This window comes from Mustelus asterias, chromosome 21 (genome assembly GCF_964213995.1).
Source record: "Mustelus asterias chromosome 21, sMusAst1.hap1.1, whole genome shotgun sequence".
In the NCBI taxonomy this organism is placed as follows: domain Eukaryota; kingdom Metazoa; phylum Chordata; class Chondrichthyes; order Carcharhiniformes; family Triakidae; genus Mustelus; species Mustelus asterias.
The window spans coordinates 38,292,176-38,309,163 of record NC_135821.1 but is presented as its reverse complement, the minus strand read 5'-3'; the positions used below and the strand labels follow the sequence as shown (position 1 = coordinate 38,309,163).

The following is a 16,988-nucleotide window of genomic DNA, read 5'->3' as shown; positions in this document are numbered from 1 at the left end:
ATCCTCCGGCCTGCCAGGTCATTACCTAACAAAGTGTCTACCCTTTGCATGGATAAGCTCAGGAGCCCATCCATTGTTACAAGTCCTGTTACAAACTAACTAAAGAGTAAACTTTAATCAGTAGCCTCTCTCCACACTCTCTGTTGAGCCCTTTTACTAGCACGCTGGAATTTACCATGTTCTCAAGTGCAAAACCCTCACTTAACCCAGCTAGCAAAGTCTGTAAACAGCCAGTTTCTTGTAGAATTTGAGATTTCCCACAATGTATTTTTCTGCGAATTGCCTGCATCATTTTTCAATGTTTAATAGATGTTAGCCAAGGCACCAGGAGTTTGAGGTATACAGCAAGACCATATTCAACAAAAATAAGTTTGGCTTAAAAGAGCAAAGTATTATAGCTCAGGACAGATAAACAAATGGCTGCTCACATTGATTGGAGACCGCAGACAAGAGGGCAATTTCCCTTTTACCCTGAACTCTCTGTGATGCTTCCATGACGACTGAATTATGAATCTAAACTTACCGAACCAATCTAAACTTAGGGATATTTAATTGCATTCCTCATACCAACAAATATTTAGTATCCTATGAATCATCAGAGTTTTTAAATATGGTGGTTGTAATTCCTTCAACTTAATAATTTGACATTTAATTTTCAATGCAGAGTTGAGTGTCACTTTCAATTGAAAGTCTACATGGCCGCCCAAAAGTGAGTGTTAACCTGTCACACTCTACCGATCAAAATCAGAGTCTTCTGTTCTTAGTTTTCATTATTTCAGATGCCACTGTTCCATATTTTCACAAGGGTATGTCCACTTGTTTGGGCAAATGGGCAAGGCAGCTATATTTAGCCACAAGACTCCACAACTGGCAGATATATGGTTGAGCAATGCACAAGAGAGAGAGTCATGTCTCACAAGAGACAGGTCCCCAGGAAGTTAGCTGTAGGGAGTGACAGAACAAAAGAGCAACTTTCAAAATGTAGCTCGGTCTTGATCAACTTCATCCAGGAGAACATTCCCCTTTGTGGCAGGATCGGTGCATACCCACAATGTGACCACAGGTAGCGCAGGTTCTCAGCTCACGTCTTGCATTTTTTTCTTGGAACAGGCCTTTATTTCCATAAACTGTGCCTGGGGAGAACAACAACAGGGCCAACCGGCAATGGAAAAATCCACCAGCGGCTACAACATGACCAAAACAAGATGCATCTTCTCAGGACTTAAACCTTCCCATAGGAACCGACAGAGACACAGATGCAGGATCAAGTCCGATGTATTGTCTGATATGTTTTCTTTGTGGGAAAGACGCCACTTCCAATGAAGCTTCCGTCAGTTTTACGACTGCAAGGACAGGCCATGTTTCTCCTGGAGGATTTCCACAGTGGCATCAAACGCACTGTGTGGGGGCGAAAATAGAAAATTAAATCAGTTATGTATTTCTTCAGCAAACTCCCAAATGATGCAAGTTTTTCACAAACAACAAAATTCTATAAAAAGGACTTTTACTGAGTCAGAGGTAAAATTAGGTCAATTAATCAAATACTCACTTAAACCTGAAAGGACACTGTTGACCAAAGGACACAATTAGCAAAAAAACAGGGGGGGGGTGTGGAGAATAAGGGTGCTTTTTTTAAAAACCGCAATGAGTGATCATCTTTAGTTTATAATGCAGATAAACATGAACAAGTGGGGTTAATTCATAAGTACGAGCATGGATTTCTTAGGGAAAACATGTTTAACTAACTTGCTGGTGTTTTTTGAAGAGGTAAGAGAGGGGGGGGTTGATGAGGATAATGCTGTTGATGTGGTGCATGTGGACTTTCAAAAGGTATTTGATACAGTACTGCTCCGCAAACTTGTGAGCAAAGTTAGAGCTCATGGAATAAAGGGGACAGCAGTAACACAGTTATGTAATTGGCTGAGTGACAGGAAACAGAGGAAATGAGGAAGGTTTGTTCCTCAGTGACAGTGTTGGGACCTGGGCTTTTCCTCATATATTGAAGATGGTTCAATGGAAGATGGTTCAATTTCCATCTTTGGAGTGTGATGGAATACTCCCCACTTGCCTGGATGAATGCAGCTCCAACAACCCAAGAAACTGGGCAACATTCCAGAACAAAGTAGCTTGCTTGATTGGCACTCCAACAACCACGTTCAACATTCACTCCCTCCAACACCAAGACACAATGGCAGCAGTGTATACCATCCACACGATACACTGCAGCAACTCACCAAGACTCCGTCGACAGATCCTTCCAAACCTATGACCTCTAACATCACAAAGAACAAGTGCAGCAGATCCATGAGAACACCACATTCTGCAAGTTCCCTCCAAGCCACACAATATCCTAACTTGAAACCATATCATCGTTCCTTCTCTGTCACTGGGTCAAAACCTGCAATTCCCTCCCTAACACATTGTTCCCACAACACATGGGCTGCAGCAGTTCAAGGCGGCAGATCATCATCAAGCAAGCTACTTTGTTCTGGAATGTTGCCCAGCTTCTTGTTTTGTTGGAGCTGGGGCCGGGGGGGGGGGGGGGGGGGGGGTGGAATCGCCACTGCTGGGGAGTGTGGGCTATGCATCAGGGCACTTCGGGACCCAGGGTGGGGGGGTGTGGAGGTGTCACGACTGGGACCTCTGCATTGCCCAGAGTGCGGAGATTCAGGTGAGAAGCTGAACTGACAAAACAATCAGGATTTAGAACAGTTTTCCCGCCAATTCAGCACTTTTGGGAGAATCGTGAATCGTGGCCAGGGATTCTGTGATTGGAAAAGTTGGATGACTCCAGCGCCACAATTAAGGGGAGGCCATTTTGATGAAAAGGTTAAATGAAGAACTCTGGCAGATTTAACATCGCTGGAGGACAAATCATTGGGCGAGGGTTATGGAACCTCACAGGCAATGATGCCCTATAAATTCAACAAGGAAACAATACTGCTAAAATCCGTTCCTTCAATCATCACAATACTGAGGTGCTAGCAGCTGTCCTCCACAAACAAGAAACTCAAATGATCAGAACAGTGATTAAAGCAGCACCAATAGCAATTCCTGTGGTTCAGGGAGGTAAGAAATGGCTTATCAAAGAATCCACACAGTGCAGAAGGAGACCATTGGGCCCATCGAAAATGCACTGACCACAATCCCATCCAGGCCCTATCCCCATAACCCCATCCATTTACCCCTAGCTGGTCTCCCTGACACTAAGGGGCAATTTAGCATGGCCAATCCACACATCTTTGGACTGTGGGAGGAAACCAGAGCACCCGGAGGAAACCCATGCAGACAAAGGGAGAATGTGCAAACTCCACACAGTCACCCAAGCCAGGAATCAAACCCATGTCCCTGTTAAACTACCCACAGCTATTGAGAACCCTGTCAGACAGGGGATTTTATAGATGTTTTCAGTTTTAAGTCTGGGTGAAAACTGTCCTGTCTTATGCTAGATTCAAACCATTTAGTAAGTATTGCTAATTTTGAAATAGAATCTTCTGTCTCTCTTCTCTTTTCTACTGGGGTGTATAGTTCACATTAGTTTAAAGCCTCATAATTCCCAAGGAGTGAAGTGCGTGTGTGTTTCAGTTATTTTGAAGAGAAACTTCTGGTGCTAGCTTATCCTGTTGTTTTCTTGTACCATTTAAAATACTACACTATTGAGGAATTTAAAACTTTCATTATGTTGTGGCTTGAAGTTTAATGGATGGGTGATGATTATTAAGGATATTGATGAGTTCTTCTAGCTCTGCTCGTGTGTGAATCCAAATGCCCCTTGAATCATCCGAATATCTGTACTAATGCTTGGGAGCGTGGGACACTTCTTAAAATACTCCCTCCTCACTCTGCCATGTACATGTTTGCAGATGCTGGATCAACTTTCTTACCCAAAGCCATGCCTTTAACTTGAAGATTCATTACCGAATTCAAACTTTTTTTTTGTTAAACCCAAGTGTAGTAATTGGATTATAGTTTCACTGCTCTATCAGGCTAGGGAAATTTATTATTTTGGGGTTGGGGGGGGGGGGATGGTTTAACAGCTATGAACACCTATCACTGCTAAGCCAATTATGAATCCACCTTGTCAGATCACCCTGTATCCCATGTGCATTAGTCTTCTTAATAAGTCTCCCACGTGGGACTTTGTCAAAGCCACCAGGAAGTCTTTCTCTGCTCCAACGAAAACAACCCAAGCCTATCCAACCACTCTTCTTAACTTAAATGTTCCATCCCAGGCAGCATCCTGGTGAATCTCCTCTGCACCCTCTCCAGTGCGTTCACGTCCTTCCTACAATGCGGCGACCAGAACTGCACACTGTACTCCAGCTGTGGCCTCACCAAAGTTCTATACAACTCCATCATGACCTCTCTGTTTTTGTAATCTATACTCCGATTGATAAAGGTGAGTGTGCCATATGCCTTTTACACCACCCTATTTACCTGCCTTTCTCCCCCTTCAGAGATCTATGGACAAACATGCCAAGGTCCCTTTGTTCTTCAGAACTTCCCAGTGTCAGACCTTTCATAGTATACTTCCTTGTCAAATTACTCCTTCCAAAGTGCATCACCTCACACTTTTCAGGGTTAAATTCCATCTGCCACTTATCCACCCATTTGGCCATCTTGTCAATATCTTCCTGTAACGCAACACACTCAACCTCACTGTTAACCACCCATTCAATCTTTGTGTCATCGACAAACTGATGCTACCTCTCACAGTAGTCATCTATGTTATTTACATAAATGACAAACAATAGAGGGCCCAGCACGGATCCCTGTGGTACGCCACTGGTCACTGGCCTCCACTAAAGCAGCCGTCTGTCACCACCCTCTGTCTCCTACCACTAAGCCAATTATGAATCCACCATGTCATATCACCCCGTATCCCATGTGCATTAGCCTTCTTAATAAGTCTGCCATGTGAGACTTTGTCAAAGCCACCAGAAAGTCTTTCTTTACTTAGTGATTCCAAGATAAAAGTTTTAATAATGCATGTACAGTCTTTGGTATATAGAAACATAGAAAAACTACAGCATAAAACAGACCCTTCGGCCCCACAAGTTGTGCCGAACATATCACTACCTTTTAGACCTACCTATAACCCTCCATCCTATTAAGTCCCATGTACTCATCCAGGAGTCTCTTAAAAGACCCTATTGAGTTTGACTCCACCGCCACTGACGGCTGCCGATTCCACTTGCCCACCACCCTCTGTGTGAAAAACTTCCCCCTAAAATTTCCCCTGTACCTACCCCCCAGCACCTTAAACCTGTGTCCTCGCGTAGCAGACATTTCCACCCTGGGAAAAAGCCTGAGAGTCCACCCGATCTATGCCGCTCAGCATCTTATATACCTCTATTAGGTCTCCTCTCATCCTACATCTCTCCAAGGAGAAACAACCGAGCTCCCTCAGCCTATCCTCATAAGGCATGCCACTCAATCCAGGCAACATCCTTGTAAATCTCCTCTGCACCCTTTCAATCTTTTCCACATTCTTCCTGTAATGAGGCGACCAGAACTGAGCACAGTACTCCAAGTGGGGTCTGACGAGGGTCTTATATAGCTGCATCATTATCCCCGGACTCCTAAACTCAATCCCTCGATTGATAAAGGCCAGCACACCATACGCCTTCTTAACCACCTCCTCCACCTGCGGGGCCGATTTTAGAGTCCTATGGATCCGGATCCCAAGGTCCTTCTGATCCTCTACAGTACTAAGGGTCTTTCCCTTTATATTGTACTCCTTCATCCCATTTGGCCTGCCAAAATGGACCACTACGCATTTATCTGGGTTGAAGTCCATCTGCCACTTCTCAGCCCAGTCTTATATCCTATCTATGTCCCTCTGTAACTTCTGACATCCCTCCAGACTATCCACAACCCCACCAACCTTCGTGTCGTCGGCAAACTTACCAACCCATCCCTCCACTTCCTCATCCAGGTCATTTATGAAAATGACAAACAGCAAGGGTCCCAGAACAGATCCCTGGGGCACACCACTAGTGACCGACCTCCATTTAGAAAAAGACCCATCTATACCCACTCTCTGCCTCCTTTGGGCAAGCCAGTTCTGGATCCACAGGGCAGCAGCCCCTTGGATCCTATGCCCTCTCACTTTTTCTAGAAGCCTTGCATGGGGGACCTTACCGAACACCTTGCTAAAATCCATATAAACCACATCTACCGCTTTCCCTTCGTCAATGTGTTTAGTCACATTTTCGAAGAACTCCACCCCAGGCTCATAAGGCACGATCTGCCTTTGACAAAGCCATGCTGAGTATTCTTGAGCATACTAAACCTCTCTAAATGCTCATAAATCTTGTCCCTCAGGATCTTCTCCATCAGCTTACCAACCACTGAGGTTAAACTCACCGGTCGGTAATTTCCTGGGCTATCCCTATTCCCCTTCTTGAAAATAGGAACCACAGCCGCAATCCTCCAATCCTCCGGCACCTCTTCCGTCTCCATCGACGACGCAAAGATCATCGTCAGAGACTCTGCAATCTCTTTCCTCGCCTCCCACAGTAACCTGGGGTACATCCCATCCGGACCCGGCGACTTATCTATCTTGATGCCATTCAAAGATTCCAGCACAACCTCTTTGTTAAAGTTCACATACTCAATCTTTTCAGTCCACCGCAAGCCCACAGTACATCCACCCAGGTCCTTCTCCTCTGTGAAAACCGAGGCAAAATACTCATTAAGCACCTCTGCCATTTCTACTGGTTCCGTACAAACTTTCCCGCCTTCACCTTTTATAGGCCCTATTCCTTCACGTCTCACCCTTTTACTCTTCACATATTTATAGAACGCCTTAGGGTTTTCCTTAATCCTACCTGCCAAGGCCTTCTCGTGACCCCTTCTGGCTCTCCTAATTTCCTTCTTTAGTCCCTTCGTACAAACCGTATACTCATCTAGATCCCTATCTTCGCCAAGCTCTCTGAACCTTTTGTACTCTTTCCTTTTCTTCTCGACTAGGTCCCGCACAGCTTTCGTGCACCACGGTTCCTTTCACTTACCAACTCCTCCCTGTCTGCTCGGAACATTGTCCTGTAGAACTCTAGACAGACATTCCTTGAAAAACTGCCACCTCTCTTCAGTACATTTCCCCGAGAATACCTCCTTCCAATTTACTCCTCTAATTTGCTGCCTTATGTCTTCATATTTCCCCTTACTCCATATAAACGCTTTCCTAGCTTGCCTTATCCTCTCTTTTTCCAATGCAAGCATAAAGGAGATAAGAGTTATGATCACTCTCCCCAAGATGCTCTCCCACTGACTTTATATTGTCCTACCTTTTCAGTACTACCTTTTCGATCTAAAGAACAAAACCCTTAAATTAACACATATGGTGGGTTATGGTACTACAAGACTGCATCACCTATGTAAAGGAATTAGTGAAAATGAAAACAAAAAGTAGCCTTCAAGCAAATCTCAAGAAGTTTGGGGAAGCGATATTTTAACCCGAGGAGATATGTTCAAAACATAAAATGGATGCTTACCAGCCAGACCTGATGATGCTGTATTTTCCAGGAGTGCCCAAGCCAACTACTGTTGATCCCAACCGACATTCAGGCTTCATCATATTGCCAATACAGCCACCATCAACGATAAGACCCAACAAAGGCCAAAGATCCTGAAATTCCTACAGAAGTTCAGGAGAAAATTTTGCACACGGTCACATTTCTTTTCTACTCAAGTACAAGCAGAATAATTGACATCAGTAATGAACAGGGGCTGGCGAGTGCATTGCTGCAATGCCAATTCACATCGGAGGCCAGTTTAGCCAAATCTAAGGGAGCCAAAATCTGGCATAAAGGAATAGAGTTTGGAAAAGCTGTCCATATTTTGTGATGACGATTCACAATCAAAAGAGATAACAGTTGCTACATCTGGAGTGCTCTTAGGAAGATTTAAGGTGACTGGCAAAAGAGCCAGAGGGGACATGAGGAAAAGCTCCTTATGCAATGAGAGGTTGAGATTTGGAATGCAATGCTGGTTAGGGTGGTGAATACAAATTCAACAGTAACCTTCAAAAGGAAATTCAATAAATACTTGTCGAGTGCGCATAGGAGGAAGTGACCATAATGGGATTTTCACTTTGCAGTTGACAATATAAAACATTAGCTCTATCCCACCTGGAGTACTGTGCTCAACTTGAGGCACCATAACTTAGTGGGGGACATGAAGGATACAAGAGAGATTTATTAGAATGATGCCATGATTGAGGGCTTAATTATGTGGACCGACTGGAGAAACTAACATGGTCTTCTCTGCTCCAGGATAAACAAAGAGGAGATTTGATAAGATTGTGAAAGATTTAAATAAAGACACATAATTTCAGGTGGCTGAAGGATCGATAAGCAAAGGGCACACAGATTTAAAGTGACTGGCAAAAAAAAAACTGGCATGAAAAAAAACATTTCTTATGCAACAAGTTAAGGTGCACTGCCTGATACAGTGGTGAATATAGAAGAAAATTCATTGCAGGAATATGGGGACAGAGCAAGCAAAGCTAACTGGATTGTTCTTTGCAAGAGTCAGCACAGACTCAGTGGGACAACTGGCCTCCTCTGTGCTGTATTATTCTGATTCGACATCCCAATCACAGAATGACTGACACCGACATGGAATGTCCAAGATGGCTTCAATCCCCCCCAATGCAAAGTTCCTTCAATCCCACAAGGACAAAACTCACCAGAAACGTACATAAACCTGCCCATGACATGTGCTGCAGGACCAAATAATAAGATATGTCACAGGTAGTCCATGCGCACAATGCCAGAGGTATTATACACTGAAAAATTCAAATTCAGGGAGAACCCAACAAGTAACTCGGGGAGATAAAGTCTCCCTGATTCAATAGTTTGCTGGATTTTTGTTTTTAAATTAATTGGGGTGAGTATAGACGATGCAAATTAAGCCATAAATAGATCTGTGCATGCTTGCTTCCATAGAAATCTAGAGGCAACAGTGAAATTCAATAACAATTTGAGTTTAGGTGATATGCATAGTTAAGGGAAACAAAATGGCTCACTACTGCCTCTTGAATAAATTGTGCACTACTCAGGCTATTCAACACAGTTTGAAACTTCAGTTGAACAAGAATAGGCCATTCAGTCCCTCAAGCTTGGCCTCCTGCTCAATTAGATCATAACTGACCTGTTATCTTAACCCCACCATCCACCTCAGCATCATAACGCTTAATATACTTGTTCAATAAAAGCCTAGCAATCTCAATTTTGAAATCTTCAAACGACCAAGTCTCAACAGCTTTTTGAGGGGAATTAATTCCAGATTTCCACTACCCTTTGTGTGAAGAAGTGTTCCCTGACATCACCCCTGAATTGTCTAGCTTATATTTTAAACTTATGACCCTTGTTCTACTCTTTCATCAGAGGAAGTAGCTTCTCTCTGTCTATCCTATCAAAGCCTCTAATCATCTTGAACACCTATTTCAGATCACTCTGTAATCTTCTATAGCAAAGTAATTATAAATCTATTCTATCCTCAGTTTAACCTCAGCATCGTTCTTGTGAATTTATGCTACACTTGCTCCAAGGTTAACCTGTCTAATGTCAATTCATATCCAAGTCACCTTATCCTAAAACTTTAGTTTAATTTGAAAGAATGCATTGGATAAACATTTTCCATTCAGCTTAGTATCTTATAATGTTCCATAATATTCTTTCTCTTTTACCTCTTTTGAAGACTGGAAGACCAAATTTATTTTTAATGATTCCGTTTACATAGTCCTCTGACACTCACAGGCCCTTCTCTGCACTGAGCCCTGGCTAAGCAAGTTGTCTGCTCATCTCCATGATCACAACCAGAAGGAGGATATTGCCTGGGCTGCTAAAGCCTGCTCCTGTTCATTTCCACCTGCCTCTCCTCCCACCGGCTCAGCAATTCATTCATTTTTGGTACCTTGCAAATGTCTAATTTCTCACTATGCCTCTTACAGTCTCACATTGAGGTCACTTCTCGGTCTTGTGAAATGGAAGGAAGGACTATTGATTTATTTACTGATGACATCTGCCAGGAAGTTCAAAGAACAAGTCATCATCATCTGTCAACAGCCACCGGCCACATCAATACACACTTCGTCACGTTGTGATAATAAAACACAGTCACTAGACAATATTGGCAGGCTATCAGAAACAGAGGGACTGTGTTGAACAAAGGACACTGCTTTTAGGAATCAAGACGACAAATATTTATTAAAAAATTAATGAAAAGGCAACTGATCTAATAGAGAAAGCACCCAAAACAAATTTCAGGTAATTTAGCAGTGATTACCGGTGCTGCGTAATACTCACCTCTGTGGTCAGTGTGCTGGCTTGAGAGCTGCGATTGGCACTCGTCAAAGCCAGAGGTTCACCACACCTCTGCGCTAACTCCTGAATAAATGGATGCTTTGGTATACGTACTCCCACCAACTGCAAGCAAAGTAAACAAGCTGGACACTATGACAAATTCATCATCATAAGCTGACAGCAATCATGATAAAACATCAAGTAACTGACGGTGGCACAATGGTTAGCACTGCTACCTCACAGCTCCAGGGACCCGGGTTCGATTCCCAGCTTGGGTCACTGACTGTGTAGAGTCTGCACGTTCTCCCCGTGTCTGCGTGGGTTTCCTCCGGCTTCTCTGGTTTCCTCCCACAGTCTGAAAGACGTGCTGGTTAGGTGCATTGGCCATGCTAAATTCTCCCTCAGTGTACCCGAACGGGCGCTGGAGTGTGGTGACTAAGGGATTTTCACAGTAACTTCATTGCAGTGTTAATGTAAGCCTACTTGTGACGCTAATAAATATACTTAAACTTAAATGGCTCTCAGTAAACATACAGCAAAGCCATGTGGCCAAGCACAAACACAGATTATTCAATTCATTCTTACATCAGTGAAAGGGTTCAAATCTTTGTTCAGCTCCTCTGCCCGCTCGAAGACCAATGTTACAGGTCCTGGCAGAAGATCCCTTAATACTTGATCAGAAACAGTGACCTCACAGTACCTGTGGAAACAAAGGAAAGTCTTCAATCCACAAGATATCTGCAGAGTATTTCTATGTTACCAACTGATAAAGGGTGATTAATCTTTTAAAGATATAATTTTTAGAAACTGCAAAAGGACCAATACAAAACTTCAATTAACCCTGATATAACCATTCAACATTTTGCCATCTCTTCCAATCCCTTCTCTCTCCAGGGACACACCTAATTGTCCTGAGCCCATTTATATTATTGGTCTCCCCATTCAATGAGCTTCTGGATTGTGAAATCCTACCAGATATCCCTGCTCACACCCAACTACCAATCTGGCTCTTTGGACCCTTCATGAAACTGTCCAATTTGCTTCGATCAAATGCCCCATTTATTTCATGATCTTGAAAACTTGAACAAGATCCTTTCCAAAGAAAAGCCTGATCTCCTTACTTAGAAACTAAATGGAACCTTTAAGAATGTGTTAAGTCATAGACAGGGATTAACAAACAGTCCGAAACCACAGATTCACATGCATAAATACAATGAGATATCAGACAGTATTGTTAGATTCAATAAGTTCTGTCCTTTCACTCACTTATATATATCTTCGACATTTCCAACACAAATAGCTAAAGGCTTCTCCTCATTCCGTCCTTTGATTTCATAAATCCTTCGGATGGCTTCAGAATTCTGCGCAAGGCAGGTGATTCCGTAGATTGTGTCTGTAGGAACTGCCACTACCCGACCACACTGGAGAACCTTTACAGTCTCTGCTAAGACCTCATTCCAATCTGGGGTAGAGAACAGTTGCACATTGAGCTGTAGATTCATCAAACATTTCATTGGTGAAAACAAGCATGTAACCACATGCCTGTTGAAGCTGACATTCTTACACAATGACGATCTGATTACCTCAAAGGACGTTTAGGAAAGTCAAGGCCAGAACCCATCAGTCCAATGATTGCAAAGCAAAGTCCTGCAAACATTAGAAATACTCAGCACTTTTGCAGAGATAAAACAGGGGTAGCATTTTAGATTAAAGATCCTTCATCATCACTGTAAATAAAAACTGATTTTAAGCGAATACAGAGGCAGAGCAAAGGGTAGGTCGGAGGGGGTAGAACAAAAGGGAAGGTGCGTGTTAGGGTGGAAAGGAAGAGAGACTGATTATCAAGAGATCCATAGCAAAAGGAGAGGGAAATGCAAGAAGTAAAGAAACAAAAGCTAGGTCTAGAAGAGGTATAAAGTGGAATAGCAGAATCATGGCCAAACAATAGCCCTCTGATGATCATCTGTCCAGTATTTCAGCTCTCCCAACCTTGCATCCAATTGGGTTCTCAGCATCTCAGAGAATAGAATCCCTACAGTGCAAAAGAAGACCATTCGGCCCCTTGAGCCTGCACTGACAACAATCTCAACCATGTCCTATTGCCGTAACCCCATGTGTTTACCCTACTAATCCCCCTCTATCCATCTCTGAAGTTTACATCTCTACCCCCGGAATACATCTGTATTCCACATATTTAGTGCCAGTACCAGGTCACGGTCAAGGTTGAACGCCACCAAGATTGAATGAACAAACACAGAATGAGCTATTTCTGTGGAGCACATTCATTTGCAGCTTAAACTGTTGCCTAGATTCAAAACTGAGTATTGAAGAGTTCAGAAATAATCTAAGGAACATTGAAGTTTTTAAAAAATAAACATTTGGTCATACTTTAACAAAGGACATTTAAAATTATCCTGTAAACCGACTAAAGATCTGGAAACGTTTTCTCCTCAAACATAATTTGTCCAATTATACTACCATGAAGCATTTTTCTATCTTAAAGCATGATAATAATTTGATGTTGCTCTCCTGAACACAGCACAACCAGTAAGATTACATTGCAAACTATAGATTCTTTCATTACCATAAGACAGTGACCATCCAAAACAGAAACAAGTCACTTTAATGACGCATCTGGAGGCCCACTCCTCTCTGTTAGACACTGGAACTCCTACATGACATCTCTTCACTTGCACACTCTGTTTCTACACTCCATTCTAGCAGTGTACCCGAGATTACACTCAAACCAAAGAAAAAGAGTTACTGGATTGTCACTGCTAAATCTCAATCTAATCATAGAATCCCTACAGTGTAGAAGAGGCCATTCGGCCCATCGCGTCTGCACCTAGTAATGATTTGGCTGACAGTCTGATTTTTCTTAAAAACGAGCAAACTAAAATTTCCCATCCTCCCTGAATTTTTAAATCTGCAATAAGAAGTCCAACAGCCTAACTAGTTAGATAGGCAGTTTTGTTCCAGCCAATTAGTATAACAGAAAATTACAGCATGCCATTTCTTCAATCGTGCAACGTTCGGCTTCGCTCAACATTATGGGCAGAAAATTGCAAAACAAAAATTACTTAGGTCTTCTTCCCTTTGAAATGGGCCACGAAAGCAAGAGGCTCGCTGCTGCTAGTGCTCCCAGAACAATTCATCACTAAAGCTTGCAATATCACAACGACCACAAAGCCTAATGCACTACATTGGTCAAAGGGATCAGCTATCTTGTGCACCGGGTGGCACGGTAGCACAGTGGTTAGCACTGCTGCTTCACAGCTCCAGGGACCTAGGTTCGATTCCCGGCTTGGGTCACTGTCTGTGTGGAGTTTGCACGTTCTCCTCGTGTCTGCGTGGGTTTCCTCCGGGTGCTCCGGTTTCTCCCACAGTCCAAAGATGTGCGGGTTAGGTTGATTGGCCGTGCTAATATTGCCCTTTAGTGTCCTGAGATGCGTAGGTTAAAGGGATTAGTGGGTAAATATCTAGGGATATGGGGGCAGGGCCTGGGTGGGCTTGTGGTCGATGCAGACTCGATGGGCCAAATGGCCTCTTTCTGCACTGTAGGGTTTCTATGATTCTATGATGATTCACCTTGTAACCATCTCCATCCAAAGCTCTGGTCCGCACCCTCAGATCCCAGTGATTTCAACATTTCAGCTGAGTTGGTAAAGAGCTGTGCATGAGTGATTCTTCATGCAGGTTGCTTAGAATCAAACATCCAGTTGTCAAATTTCATGTTTACAGAAATCCTGCTGTCCATTTCAAAAAGAGAATTCATCATTCATCAATTCTTGCATTTCTTTTCTCTGATCCCACTATATAGACACCTGCACCTTTATCTCAGCTGATCTTCATTCCATCCAATGCCATGAACAACTAAGAGAAGCTATAATGCCCCAGTAACTGGCCAGGCTGGGATCAACACTGTTCAATATATTCCTTTTCCTATTACGATTGAAATGTATTTTAACTAAAAAGTAAACAGGGAAGCCCAAGTTGTCGAGGTTAATACATAGCAACAGCAAAGGAAAAGGAATATTATATCATCGTGCAACTTCCGGAACGGAAGAAGGCAATGTCTGCAAAGAGATCTTACAGAAAAGTGCAACATAATTAGAGAAATGGAAAAGCTAAGTTCAGAATATTGCTTTTAATTAAAACAGGACAAAGCAAAAGCTACATTTAGGATGGACAGAAGGAAGTTCCTCACGCTGATACATGGATTGGGCTTACAGATACAATCCTGACAGCAAAATGCCCTGGAATTAATAGGGTTGGTCAGGTCCTCATGGATGGGACAAAGTGTCTTCCTCCTTCATAATTAATCTGTGATCACAATGGGGGCCCAACAAACCTGAAATTTAAAAGCAAAATACTGAGGATGCTGGGGAGGCGGTGGTACAGTGGTATTGTTACTGGATTAGTAATCCAGAGCCCCAGAGTAATGCTTTGGGGACCTGGGTTCAAATCTCACCCTGGCAGATGGTAATACTTGAATTCAGTAAAAATCTGGAATTAAAAGTCTACTGATGACCATGTAAGCATTGTCAATTATGGTTAAAAACCCCATCTGGTTCACTAATGTCCTTTAGGGAAGGAAATCTGTCATTCTTGCCTGGTCTGGCCTATATGTGACTCCAAATCCACAACAGTATGGTTGACTCTCAACTGCCCTCTGAAACGGAGGGCTGTTGGGGATGGGGCAATAAATGCTGGCCCAGCCAGCGACACCCACATCCCATAAATGATTTTTTAAAAACCTGAAATTGATAACAGAAAATGCTGGAAAACCCAGCATCTGTGGAGAGGAGAAATAAGAGTGAAAGTTTTGAGTCTGCGTGACACAGCAGTTTTCCAGCATTTTCTGAATCTGAGATATATTGGTAACACAAGCCAGCCATCTCTGGTGTCTAGAGGCAGGCTTGAAGGGTTATAGTCTCAGCTACAAAGGGTTGTGAACGTAGGCCAGTCCATCACGTAAACCAGCCTCCCAATCCACTGACTCTGTCTACACTTCCTGCTGCCTCGGAAAAGCAGCCGGCATAATCTAGAACCCCACGCACCCCAGACATACTCTCTTCCACCTTCTTCCGACAGGAAAAAGATACAAAAGTCTGAGGTCACGTACCAACCAACTCAAAAATAGCTTCTTCCCTGCTGCTGTCAGACTTTTGAATGGACCTGCCTTATATTAAGTTGATCTTTCTTTACACCCTGGTTATGATTGTAATGTTATAGAAACATAGAAAAACTACAGCACAAACAGGCCCTTCGGCCCACAAGTTGTGCCGAACTCATCCCTACCTTCTAGACCTACCTATAACCCTCCATCCTATTAAGCTCCATGTACTCATCCAGGAGTCTCTTAAAAGACCCTATTGAGTTCGCCTCCACCACCACTGACGGCAGCCGATTCCACTCGCCCACCACCCTCATTAGGTGAACTCTTCATTAGGTGAAGAGTTCACCTAATGAACTCTTCCCCATCCAATCCCCTTACCCTAGGGATATTCCAATCTATGTTTGGGAAATTAAAGTCTCCCATCACAACAACTCTGCTATTACTGCATCTCTCCAGGGTCTGTTTCCCTATCTGCTCCTCCTATATTCTGCACCCTCTCCTTTATTTCTCTAGGAACAGGTTTATTTGGAATCACAAGCTGCTCCTTCATCAGATGAGTGGAAAGGTAGGTTTCACAAACACGGCACATGTAGTCAAAGACACACTTGCCAATTTGTCTATAAATGTTGTGTTTGTGAACCTACCTCTCCACTCACCTGATGAAGGAGCAACGCTCCGAAAGCTCGTGATTCCAAATAAACCTGTTGGGTTTTAACCTGGTGGTGTGAGGCTTCTTACTGTGCCCACCCCAGTCCAACGCTGGCATCTCCACATCTTCTTAATGAACGGTCTGTACAGTGCACAATAAATAATACTTTTCACTGTATACTGATACATGTGATAATAATAAATCAAATATAAATCAGCTCTGGCTCAGCCCAAGTTACCTGGGCACAGCTGGAAACATCTGCCATTCTCCCCCCTCACTTCCTGTCTGATGCAACCTGCAGACAGAGGGCCAGCTTTGACCAGGCTCTCCCCTGTGGGTGAGGCCTTCCCCTGGGCCTGGCTTGGCCAGGTTCCCCCCGGGCCACGCTATCCGTGGGGTTTGGGCAATGGGTAACTGAGACCCCAGTAAAAAACCGGACAAGCGGCACCCAACACCGGCCTCCAAATCCCCGGCTTTACCTCCTACTCCAGCCCGAGGCTGCGGCGGCCCGGATGTCGGCCCCGCTCCGGCCGCCGGCAGCCACAGCATGCGGGCCAGAGCCGAGGACCAGGGTTGCTCGCCGCCCGCCGCCACCACCTGGCTCCTCATCATCAGCAGCAGCCGCCTGGTCAGCATGGAACCCGCGCCATGGCCCGGCTCCCGTTCCCCCGGCAACCGCTGATCGACAGCCCCGGCCCGGCTCCCGTTCCCTTGGCAACCGCTGATTGACAGCAGGGCCCGGCGCGCGCTGATTACACTCACTTCCGCAATCACGAACATGTTGCAGTCATTGCATTTTGCAGCAACTGGTCACCACTAAGTAAATATACACCCCAAACATATATGTTTATATATATATATATATGTCCGGCTGTTTCTTGCTCCACAGGTGTATTTATTAGTGTCA

At 43.8% G+C, this 16,988-nt stretch overlaps 1 protein-coding gene across 1 annotated transcript; it reads right to left on the bottom strand.

Moving 5' to 3' along the window:
* Nucleotides 1-288: 288 nt before the first annotated feature.
* Nucleotides 289-16,808, bottom strand: yrdc (yrdC N(6)-threonylcarbamoyltransferase domain containing). The gene is made up of 6 exons (XM_078237771.1): nt 16,561-16,808; nt 11,580-11,775; nt 10,899-11,013; nt 10,317-10,436; nt 7,500-7,642; nt 289-1,398 (listed from the first exon to the last, which is right to left on the bottom strand). Exons 1-6 carry the CDS (start codon nt 16,715-16,717, stop codon nt 1,338-1,340), a joined length of 792 nt encoding a protein of 263 aa, XP_078093897.1. The 5' UTR covers nt 16,718-16,808; the 3' UTR covers nt 289-1,337.
* Nucleotides 16,809-16,988: the final 180 nt, after the last annotated feature.